At 46.6% G+C, this 12,280-nt stretch overlaps 1 protein-coding gene across 5 annotated transcripts; it reads right to left on the reverse strand.

Moving 5' to 3' along the window:
* Positions 1-1,726: 1,726 nt before the first annotated feature.
* Positions 1,727-12,049, reverse strand: LOC133381243 (zinc finger protein OZF-like). Of its 5 annotated transcripts, none has more exons than XM_061620082.1 (5): positions 12,024-12,049; positions 11,387-11,555; positions 9,911-9,978; positions 8,532-8,563; positions 1,727-5,979 (listed from the first exon to the last, which is right to left on the reverse strand). In XM_061620082.1, the coding sequence occupies exons 4-5, from the start codon at positions 8,551-8,553 to the stop codon at positions 4,448-4,450; spliced, it is 1,554 nt and encodes a 517-aa protein (XP_061476066.1). In that variant the 5' UTR covers positions 8,554-8,563; positions 9,911-9,978; positions 11,387-11,555; positions 12,024-12,049; the 3' UTR covers positions 1,727-4,447. The 5 variants fall into 5 exon arrangements, with proteins under 5 accessions (XP_061476066.1, XP_061476065.1, XP_061476067.1 ...); XM_061620081.1 differs by having other exon boundaries at positions 11,945-12,034; XM_061620083.1 differs by lacking the exon at positions 9,911-9,978 and having other exon boundaries at positions 11,945-12,034.
* Positions 12,050-12,280: the final 231 nt, after the last annotated feature.

A 12,280-nucleotide genomic window follows, 5' to 3' on the forward strand; every position in this document is an offset into this window, starting at 1 on the left:
TGGACAGAGAAAGGCTTTTCTTCCTCATAGCATTAGAACTCGTGGACATCCAAGGAAACAATGTTGGAAGATTCCGGACAGACGAAAGGATTTCTTCTCACAGCACATAGTTAAGCTATAGAATTTGCTCCTAGAGAAGGCAGTGCTGGCCACCAGGTTGGGTGGCTTTGAAAGATGATGAGAGAAATTCATGGAGGATGAGGCTAGCAATGGCTACTAGCCATGATGGCTATGCTCTGCCTCCATAGTCTGTGATAGTATGCTTCTGAATACCAGTTGCTGGAAACCACAGGAGGGGAGAGTGCTCTTGCACTCGGGTCCTGCACTTCTCATGTCCTTACATTCTTATAATCTGCCTCTGCCAGTTGTAAGAGGTACGCAATGTCTCATCTGTGTACCAAGTTTCTGTGGGACATATGCCAAAGGATAAAGCCAATCACGGATAAAACACAGCGGGGCACTTACATACCATAGCGAGCCTGCAATAAATCTTAAGATAGCACTGAGATCTCTGTTGCTTCCCAGGGCGTGTTTGAAACCAATTGTTGGAAATTGCAGGGAAGCCAATTTTGGCTAAACATCAAGACTACAATTCCCATCATCCCTGACCTTTAAGGCTGTGTCTCATCGGACTTGGAAGGGGGCATCCTTGCCCTAACAGTAAAAATAGTAGGAAGCTGCCATATACCGAGTCAGACTGTCTTCTTGAGTTAGAAACATGCACGTGAGTGTGGAAGAAAATCAACTATGTATTTCGTTTAATTTCATAGATGATGATGGTCCTTTGGTCTGTGACATTCTAATCTTTAGCAGTAGCACCTGTAAAACGTGTCCTGATGTATTATGGGCCTCTGAAGCTCTATTCTGATCTTGGATATGGTGAGCTTTGCTGCATCTCTAGTTCCATTTCTCTACAGTCTAGGAAGTTTATCTTGAAACCCAGTAGGTTGGGTTGCCATGCTCCTTCCTTAGCTGTCTCCCTTTAAGAGGTGAAGAAGAATATGGAGAAATTCAAAAGGCAAAACTCTGCTTGTCACTGCAGCACGTGTAGAATTTCTGCCTGCATTATGTGCTGTCACATCCATTTGGCCAATTGCATTGCTGCTTTGTTTTTAATTGGCGACTTGATTGTTTTTAGTTTTATAACATGCCTGTTTTAATTTTTGTGTGTTTCAGTTAACAACTTTAAGTTGATCCATCTGTTAGGTTAATCAACTGAAAATATTTTGATTGGATTAAAAAGATTTAAATTGCATCAGCAGATTTTTAAATCTGCTCCAATAAGGGACGGGTTGTTGCTTCATAACTGACACAACAGCCAACCAGTCAGTGCTGTGCAACAGCCCAGCTCTTTAGGGGGAAGAGATTATTCATGATGGACGTGAGAGCCAGCCAATCAGTGCTGTGCACAGCCTAGCAAATCTGGTTTCTGCTCAGAAGTATAAAAACAAATTATCCCTGATCCTAATCCTAAAAAGAAAGGTGATGTGTCAAATGTACTCAGAGTATACTTCTGTGACAGGAATATCTGCACTTACAATAAAGCCTCTAAATTCTTTGTATCCCTGCCCCTGTAGGTGACAAAAAAATGCAGGGTATGGTGAGATGGAGCCAGAGGAAAACTCAGATATTTAAGAATAATTTGCTCCACAACATCAAGGCATCTGAGTTAACATTTCCTGAACCACACAAAGAACTCGATGGGTCCAGTTTATGGTAAACCAGCTAGTTTTATTGAACAAAGTAGAGATAAGCTTAAGAGAGGAAGAGACAGTCACGAAGAAACAGAAGGCAAAAACAAAGTACATACATTTTTATGTTGAGGACTATTGTCTTTGCTAGTACTTATTAAGACTTAATATTGGGAAACATACATAAATCTTCCCGTCCATTGCAACAAGGGCTGCTGGCTTCTCTTCTGAGCCAGAAGCTTCACACCGCGGTTCCTTTGGCTCGTTCTGAGGTGTTCCTCCCATGCCATGCTTCCCTGGGCTGTCCAAAATGGCTTCTCTGCCCCTCCTCTTTATTCTCCCCCTCCCTGCAGAGCTCATACTGAGAGCATCGCTTGCAGTCTGCCTTGCAGACTTGTAACACATAGTCCAGAAGCAGAGCTTGGAAAATTTACTTTTTTTGAACTACAACTCCCATCAGCCCCAGCCAGCATGGCCACTGGATTGGGCTGATGGGAGTTATAGTTCAAAAAAGTAACTTTTCCAAGCTCTGCCCAGAAGATGGAGGACACTCACTCTCTTAGGAGAAGACAGCCCTGGTTTGGACTAAAGAACAGCTGAAGGCAGGGATGGGGAACAGTGGCCCTCTAGATGCCAGTGGACTGTAACTCCCATCATCTCTGATCCATTAGCCATGCTGACTGGGGCTGATGGGAGTTGGAGTCCAACAATATCTGGAGGGTCACAGGTTCCCCATCCTTGTTAACCCTAACCATATCATGGGGTAGAGAAGCTGAGGGCTCTTTTAAATCTGAGGCAGCATGCTTCTGAACACCAGTTGCTAGGAACCGCAGGAGGGGAGAATGCTGTTTGTGGGCTTCCCAGGGGCATCTGGCTGGCTACTGTGAGAACAGGATGCTGGATCAGATGGGCCTCTGGCCTGATCCAGTAGGCTCTTCTTATATGCTTATGAGGCTGGGGGCCAAATGCATGCCGTGAGCTGGGAAGGTTGCTCACCTCAGCTCTAAAATACTGCATTTCTCTACATTTAGCACACACCAATATTAGATGGATATGGGCGACCACCAAGTTGTAACTCGCCCCAGTGTACGGGTGGCCACTTGGGCAGCTGGTTATCTGAATCATTAGCAAGAAAAATCTTACCACACACATTAGGGGCTGATAAGGAGTAGTGGTTAAAATGATAATCCACCTTCCCGAAAGCAGGTTTCAAGGACCTTAAAAAGAAGTGTTTTTCTCCCCACAGCAATAGCGTTTTTTAAAAACCCTCACAAAACGTCAAAATGCACATCTCATAAACCTTATAGCAGCCCTCTAAGGTAGATCACTATTTATCGCCTTCTGTCATTGGCGGCTGGTGACCACTGGACTGGTTGGGACTGCTAAGAAGTCATCAGCGTGTGGCCAAGTTGTTTTGGTTTTCTCCCCATCCTCCTCCCTTGAATAGATACGATGCCTGTCTAAACATTGCAATTGTACAAATACTTAGCACCTAACTGAAAAGTGTCTTTACTTTGATTCAGGAAGAATCCCTGCTGCCACAGTTGCTTCTCTGCTGGCAGAAAAGCTGTTCTGATCCTCTCCCTATCTCCCTCCTTTGCAAAGAAACAGCGGACACTTAAAACACTGCAGCTATATTAATTCTTGGCACCTGAGTGACTTGCCTTGTTTCAAAATTGCTATCACGATCTCTAGTGTGGGTTCATACCACAATAACTACATTACTCAGGAGTGAGCCCCACTGAATCCCATGGGGATTGCTCCCTGATAAGTATGGCCAGGATTGCAACCCGAATCGGTTAGCCTATAAGCTCACAGCGATATCGGTTACCTGGGCAGATCCTCATGCGGCCAAAATGGCATACGGCAGGCTGGGGCGAAAGGATGGGGAAGGGACGTAGCTCAGTGGCAGAGCATCTGCTTTGCATGCAGAAGGTCCCAGGTTCAATCCCTGCCATCTCCAGGTAGGGCTGGGAGAGACTCCCTGCCTGAAACCCTAGAGTAACTGCCAGTCAGTGTGGACAATACTGAGCTAGATGCACCAGCAGTCTGACTCAGTATAAGGCAGTTTGCAATGTCCCAAGAGTTCCAGAAGTACAAAACAAAATAAATCCAAATGTGGGGAGGGACCCCATACCAACCCAACGTGCACAGAGGAAGCTCAGTGGGCACAGAATGCTGAGAGGCCTTGGGGGGAGGGGGGATATGGAAAACTGGGTGGGAGGGTGAATGGAATGGAGTGTCTGGAATCCGGAACAGCAGAACGCCACCCTGCAACATTTGGTTGCAGGTCCCACTTCTTTGCCCCATAATACAGATGGAGAAGTTGAGGCTCTTATAACGATGGCTTGCACAAGGCCAGCTAGTGAGTTCATGGCTGAGGAACAATTTAAACGGAGCGCTTTCACAGTGCACTCTGCTACGCCGGCCCAAAGCGCTGAACCTTGAGATGGTTTCCCCTCCTGTATTCAGTGGTGGCTGGCACTTCTTGGCACTGGGAGGCAGGAAGCCCAAACCGCAGTTGGAGCCAGAGCCAATGACAGGCGCAGCCAACTAACGCTGGTTTTGTCCCCACCCTTCTCGCTTCCGAGTTCCGAAAGGAGACCGAAGAGGAGGAAGCTGACAGATTGTGCCACCCCTTGGACGAGATGGAAGTACACAGGCAGGCAGGTGGAAGCTGGCTGGCTGAGGCTGGCGGGGCAGAGCCCTATTTGCCCGAATGGAGACTCTCCACTTACCTGTAGTGATATCTGGTTCTACATTAAGCTGTCGTCTCCAGTTAAAATTTCATTCCCGATTAAAGCATCAGCCTCTGTCTCCCTTCCATGGATTTTTTGGTGGGTCGCAAGATGGGCGGTTCGAATAAAGCTTTTCCCACAATCAGGGCATTTGTGGGGCTTTTCCCCTGTGTGGATCCTCCGATGTCGAGTAAACGCCGACTTCCAGCTGAAGCTTTTCCCGCAGTCTGTGCACTTATATGGTTTTTCCTTTGCATGGGTTACCTCGTGAGAAACAAGCTGGGCCCGCTCACAAAAGCTTTTTCCACAGTCCAAACAGTTATATGGTTTCTCCCCTGTGTGCAGCAAGAGGTGCCTGATGAGGACGGAACTTCGGCTGAAGCTTTTCCCACAGTACGAGCATTTGTATGGCCTCTCTCCTGTGTGGGTCCTTTCGTGTAGAAGAAGCTGAGCCCGCTGAACGAAGCCTCTTCTGCACTGGGAACATTTGTAGGGCCGTTCTCCCGTGTGGATTCTCTGATGTCTGATAAGGTCTGAGTGCCAACCAAAGCGCTTCTCACAGCCCAAGCATTGATATGGCTTCCCTCCAGTGTGGGTTCTCAAGTGTTCAATAAGCTCTGAATTCCAGTTAAAACTCTGCCCGCACTCAGAGCATTTATACCGCTTCTCACGGGCATGGATTTTCTCATGTATGGCATGATATGCCCTGCGGATAAACCTTTTGCTACAAAAGGAGCATTTGTATGGCCTCTCACCGGTGTGGATTCTCTGATGGGTCAGGAAGACCGACTTCCGGTTGAAGTTTTTTCCACACACTAAACAGTGAAATGGCGTCTCGCCTGTGTGGGTTCTTTGATGTGCAATAAGCTGCTCTTGCTGCCTAAAGCTGTTTCCACAAACTAAGCACTGATGCGGTTTCTCCCCGGTATGGATCTGATAGTGCCTGAGCATGTTTGCCTTTGAACGGAAGGACTTCCCGCATTCCAGGCATTTGTATGACTTTTCTGTTTTATGGACTTTTTTATGCACAGCAAGTTCTGAGCTCCCCGTAAAGATCTGTTCGCAGATGGTGCACTGATGTGCTTTCCCTCTTTTATGGTTTTTCCTGGGTGCAGTAAGCTGCAAGCTCTGGCTCATCATTTTCTCGCAATTTGAGCATGTCTCCCTTGACTGGATTTTCTCTCCCAAAAGATTCCGTCTCCAGCCAAAGTATTCCCCACAGTGCAAGCACTTGTGGCTTTTCTCTGGCTTGTAGATTCTTTGACGTCTAATATGATGGGAGACCGGATCAACACTATCTCCACTTTTGTTGTGCAGCCTGCGTTTGCTATACCTTATAGGTGTCTGCACATTTTCAGATTCACTGTGGTCTGTCGAGAGTCCCTCATGGGACACGTTCCTTCTCCGATCTGTGTGGCTACCTGCAAGATCTACAGAGGTTTCTCCTTGCTCGTGACACTTGGAAAGGTTCTCTTTGGCTTTTCCAAGTGGCGCTCCTGGCTTAAGTTGCGAGGGAATCTCCTCCTCACTCTTACTCACGGAACCACAACCTACAAGAACAAGAGGAAAAAATAATGAATGCTTATTATTATTATTATTATCCGTTTAAGATTACAGCATGGGAGGCTTGGAGAGTGGCAACACGAAAACGGACCTTTTAAGTGGTGCCCCCCCCCCCCGGCTGTGGAATGCTCTCCCCAGGCAGGGACACCTGGCACCTTCTCTATCCATCCTTATGCACCAGGCAAAGGCCCACCTTTTCACTCAGGCCTTTGGTATGCTATCTTAATCCTTTTGGTTTAGGTTTTAAATTTTATATATTTTATGTTTTTAAATTAGTTTTATATTGTAGATTTTTAAAATGTAAATTGCCTAGAGACCACTGGGTATGAGGAAACTAACCAATTAAATTAATAATAATAATCATAACATCACAAAGCATCAATTGTTTTCTGTTCCAGGGGTTTTAGAGGAAGAATGGGGAACCTGGGGCCCTTCAGATATTGTTGGAGTACAAATGCTATCAGCTCCAGCCAGCATGGCCAAAAGTCAGGAATAATGGGCATTGCAGCCCAACAACATCTGGAGGCCCACAGCTTCCACATCCATGTTTTAGATAATGGTGAACTATTAGTTCACCTGTGCTGTTAATATAGGTATCAGATATTTCCTCTTCAGCTAGAATTCGGTGGGGTAGCTTTTTCTGCTTACGAGGTGTTGAATCCCTTTCAGTTTTGCATTCACAGAAGCAACGGCAGATGGTCCATTAGGGAAAACAGAGCGCTGGCCCACCAGCCACAGTCTGCTGTCAGCCAGCCCCCACCTGCCTGCCTCCTTACTTACAACTGATCAAGGGGTGGCTCTGCCTGGCATTTATCTCACCTGCTGTTGGATCTGCCTGCTGTTGGTCTCCCTGCCGTCTGCTCTACCAGTCCCAAAGGGGACCAGCCAGCACTGCACCAGAAGGGCACTCTGGGCCTGAATCTTTTCTTCCAATCCAAGTTCTTTGATCAAGTCCTTTCCCCAATAAGTGTTGGGAGTAAAACAGCAACGCCTATTACAAGTGACCTGAACCAGGTGGAGGGAGGGCAATACACAGAAAGACAATCTATTCTTCCCTGTGCTGATTCCTCCTCTAAAGTGTTTGTTGTTTTTGCAGGCTTTGCTCCTCCTCTTTTCTCCCTTCTTTGTTCTCAGTTAATTGGTAAGGGTTTCCTGAGTGGAAGCCGCATGGCTGCTTCAGCTTGTATGACTGTATCTCTTTGTAGCAATAAACCTTCAGTTTCTTTATTCTTTCAACTACCAGTCTTTACAGGCCAGTTATTCCTGCACTCTACTGCAATATATAGGAATGAAAACTGTTACAATAAAGACACCTTTTTTTCCATTTCTGAGCCTGGTGACAAGATGCAGTGTATGAGGCTGCTGTGGAACACCCCTATAATTTGGCGGACCACCAGGTTGTATCTGAAATACCGATTCAGGAATTCTTGCCTTCATACATTTCTGCCCACACCCTCCAAGTGAACCATTCCACTTTCCTTCTTTTTAGCAAGTGCATCATTGAAGTACAACATTCACTCCCACAAGATGTAGCGATGGCCAACAACTAACTTTAACTGATTAGCACTGAACTAAACCTGAGCAGTGCTGGTGGTGGAATTTTGCAACCATTTCTGCCTCCTGCAAAACACAACTCCCCCGCCATGTTTCTGAGACCTCTGGAACACGCAAACGTTATTGAATCCTTAATTAACCTTTGCACTGAAATCAAAGCCAGATCATGGATCAGCTAAAAAAAAAATTGAAAGACTGAAATATTTAAAACTCAATTTTCAACCCATTCTACAGAAAATCACACCCATATCCTAGATAAGGGGTCCCCAAGTTGTGGTCCATGAACTTCATTCAGGTAATCCGTGGCAAATTAGCATTAATTATTCAAATTGATTTCTAATCCCATTTTTATTACTTCTTTTATTTCTTATTTTGAATTTTATTGTATTACCATTTGAATTCTAGGGAATGCAGATTGTAATAACAATAAGAAATAAAAGGAGCAATAAAATCCAATTAAAAGCATACGGCACGGAGCACAGCACATTACAAAGTGCTACAACAGACAGAGGAATCATTAAGGGGTCTGCCAGCAGCATCAGCAATTTTTGAAGGGGTCCATGGCGAAAAAAAGTTTGGGAACACCTGAACTGAGAGGTTTACAATATTAGTATAAATAAATTAGTATAAATAAATAGTCCCAGGCTATGGTCTGAAGGCACATGAGGCCAGCATCCTGCTGAAGCTAAGCAGGGTCAGGTCTGGCCAGTGTCTGGATGGGAGACCGCCTGGGAACCACATGTAAGCCGCCTTGGGTTTCTGTCATGAAAAGAAAGGCGGGGTATAAATGTAATAAATAAATAAATAAACAAATAAATATGTGCTACAAAATATTCTACAAAAACCATACAGCATCTAACACAGCACCTTAGAATTGTTATAACAGGCAGACAAATCATTAAGTGGTCCGCCAAGACCTTCAGCAATTGTCACGTGGTCCATGGCAAAAAAAGTTTGGGAACTCCTGACCTTGACAAAATCTTACCTGCTTTGGTGTCCAGGGCCATCTCAAAGCATCTAGAGAGAGAGAGAAAGAAAGAAAATGTGGAAGCTGAGAATCCAGGCTGACAGACATTTCAGTAGTGCTATCGTTTGCCAGCAATGCCCTTCTGCAGAAGACAAGCAGGCCGGTCCCTACACACACACAAAATCAATGGACACAACTCTGACATCAGAAAGAGCAATATCCAGAAGGAGAACATTTCAGCCGACCAGGACAATCTGTCACCGACCTTAAGGTGTCCATTCTTGAACAAAGGAACTTCAGAGAGAAAGGGCTGTATGAAACTGCAAACTTACAAGATTATCAAGAATTTGGTTCTGAATTTGGGTCTGAACAGACGCAACGCTTCCTGCCTCACTGACATCCCATCAGCACCATACATTTAAAGTTCATGGCTTCCCTCAAAGAATCCTAGGAACTGTAGTTTACCCCTCACAGTGCTATAATTCCCAGCACCCTTAACAAACTACAGCTCCCAGGATTCTTTGGGTGGAACCACATGCTTTAAATGTATAGCGTAAGCATGACCTTAGATGATTGTGCCATCACCAACTAAGGGTCACTTTGATAAATTGAACTTTCAACTGTGTTTTTTGAATATATACAGCTGCCTACCGAGGCAGGAGAGGTTAGAGTGTTGGACAAGGGCTTGAGAGACCAGGCGTCAAATCCCCACTCATCCATGAAGCTCACTGGAAGGCCTTTGGCCAGCCACTGCCTCTCAGCCTAACCTACCACACAGGGTCGTTGTGAGGATAAAATGGAGGAGAATTGTGTATGCCACTTTGAGCTTCTTGGAGGAAAGATATCATCATCATCACCACACTTCATGAATCTGATGATTACTTGAGTCCAGAAAAGTTCATGCCATAACAAATCTGTTAGTCTGTAAGGTAGGAAGGAACATCCAAGTCAGCTCTTATACTGAGTCCATATTACTCAGCATTGCCCACAATGATTGGCAGGGGCCCTCCAGGATTTCAGACAGGGAACTCTTTCCCAGACCTCCTTGGAGATGCCGGGGATTGAACCGGGAACCTTCAGCATGCAAAGCTGATGCTCTTCCACTGAGCTATAGCCCTTCCCCTGTCAGACTCCACCAATCTGGAAATAGCACCAACAGTACCTTCTGGCACCAATACACTGCATGTCACAGCAGAGAGGCCGTGGCTTAGCGGCAGAACATCCGCTTTGCATGCAGAAGGTTCCAGGTTCAATCCCTGGCACTGCCAGTTAAAAAGGATTAGAACACACGATTCATTAGAAAAGAATGCTGAGGAAAACAGAAGGGAGTATAAAAAGAGGAAGGCCAAACAAGAGATGGATTGATTCCATAAAGGAAGCCACAGAACTGAACTTACAAGATCTGAACAGGGTGGTTTATAACAGAGGTTGCTGATTCATAGGGTCGCCATAAGTCGCAATTGACCTGAAGGCATATAACAAAAGAGGTGATGAGGCAAAGTTTTAAAGCTGAAAGGAAAAAGATTTATCTCTGGCTGTGGCTCTGGACAGCTGCTTGCCAGTCAGAGAAGGCAATCATCTGACTTTGCTATAAGGCAGATTCCTACGTTCCAACAGAGCAAGGATTGAGAATTGCTACAACTGCAATGCTTAAGTGTCCACAGTATCTTTGCAAGGGAGGAGGATGGGGAGAAAACCAGAACTGGCCACACCCGCACACCCTCACTGGCCACGCCCTCATGGCTTCCTAGCAGCCCTGCCAGGTCAGCCGCCACTGCGATTAAGGTTCAGCCCCTCTTCATCCCATTCAAAAGGGTTTCTTTGAACATCTCAAACCTAACGTGAGAATTATGCCCCTAGACCAGGGATAGGGAACCCATGTGGCCCGCTGTATGTTGCTGGACTACAACTCCCATCACCCCTGACTGTTGGCCATGCTGGCTGTGGCTGGTGGGAGTTGGATTCCAGAAACATCAGGAGAGTGCCGGGTTGGGAAAAGCTGTATTAGAGCAGAGATGGGGAACCTGGTGCCCTAGAGGTGTTGCAGAACCACAACTCCCATCATCCCTGACCACTGGCCATGCTGGCTGGGTTGCCTGACGGGAGTTGGACAACATCTGAAAGGCAACAGATACGCCGTCCCTGCAAGAGAGAGAAAGCCTGGAAGACATATCTATTTAGAAAGATTTATAAACGGCTGAATCAAAGAGCTCTCTGAGCACATCTCTGCACCAGATGCAGAAAAACATAAGAGCCTTCTGCACCAGGCCAATGGAAAGCCCATAAGTAGGACCTGAGCGTAAGAGTATCTCTCCCCTCCTGCAGTTCTCTGTAACTGGTATTCAGAGGTATGCTGCCTCCAATCCTGGCAGTAGAATCTAGCCATTGTGGCTAGCAACAGTGGATAGCCGTATCCTCCCTGAATGTGCAGGAGAGCCAGTGCGGCACAGCGGTTGGAGTGTTGGACTGCGACCTGGGAGACCAGGGTTCAAATCCCCACACAGCTACGAAGCTCACTGGGTGACCTTGGGCCAGTCACTGCCTCTCAGCCTTAGAGGGAGGCAATGGTAAACCCCCTCTGAATACCGCTTACCATGAAAACCCTGTTCATAGGGTCGCCATAAGTCGGGATCGAAGTGAAGGCAGTCCATTTTCCCCCTGAATGTGTCTAATCCTCTTTGAAAGCCATCCAAGTTGGTGGCCGTAGCTGCCTCTTGTGGGAGGGAATTCTATAGTTTAACTATGGGTTTAGCTACATTTCCATCATCCACATAAAGCCTTCTCCTCCCTGAAATTGTCTAATCCTCTTTTAAAGCCATCCAGGCTTCCGCTGGATGGCTTTCTGAGAAAGAGCAGAAATATATTTATCTCACGGAATTCTTATCGTCCGCTCCGGCCTCTGGTCCCTTTGTCTTCGCCAACGGCCTTTGTTCCCAAACGCAGCAGACCTTGGTCTCCTTCCAGACAGCCTGGTTCTCCTATCCAACGTTGGCCAGTCTCTGGCAAGAGAAGACCGGAGATCTCAACGGGATTGGCATTCATCTAGAAGAGAACAGAAGACGGAGATCGCAATCCTATCTCTGCACTCTTCCTTAGGAGAGAGTCTCTGAGTGGGAAGGAAATGACTCCCGAGTAAAAATCAAAATCAAATTGCATCCCTAGATCAGGCCGCTTACAGCCAGGTTCCCTTGTACGGTGGCCCAGGAACCACCTCTGGTCCCCGGAGAAGGCCAGAGATTGAAAAATGGCAAGGCAGACAGCGAGCTTCCTCGATTAACTTCAGCCCTTGGCCCGAGGCTCGGATCTTGGAAGGCGCATAGCACAGATAGGCCACTGCTGAGCTCTGACATCCTCCCCTTGTTGCAAGCCCTCATCCGAGGCCCCCCTCCCCGGCAGCCTCCCCTCCTCGGCAGCCTCCCCTCCTTATTTACATTTTCTGAAACTTGCCAGCGTCTGCAGCCAACCTCCCCGGGCAAAAAAGCAAAAGCATGTAAAACTCAAGCAACCAACCCCTTGCTGAGTCGGCCAAGGGATCAAAGACAGGAGGCAATTCCGCCCCCCTTTATATTTCCTAGCGTAACCTCTAGGGCCCTCTGGTGGCCACACGGGGTAGCAACTCCCAAAGCTTCACAGGCTAGGCTGGGATAGCTCAAAGGAAGTTTCAATTTCTTGGGGGACTAGAACTGTGATGTTCCCCACCCCCAATTAGAGGAGCGCTTTCCTTTTTATACTTAGGAAAATAGGAAGTTGCCTTATACGGAGTCAGA

Source organism: Rhineura floridana, chromosome 3 (assembly GCF_030035675.1).
Source record: "Rhineura floridana isolate rRhiFlo1 chromosome 3, rRhiFlo1.hap2, whole genome shotgun sequence".
NCBI lineage: Eukaryota > Metazoa > Chordata > Lepidosauria > Squamata > Rhineuridae > Rhineura > Rhineura floridana.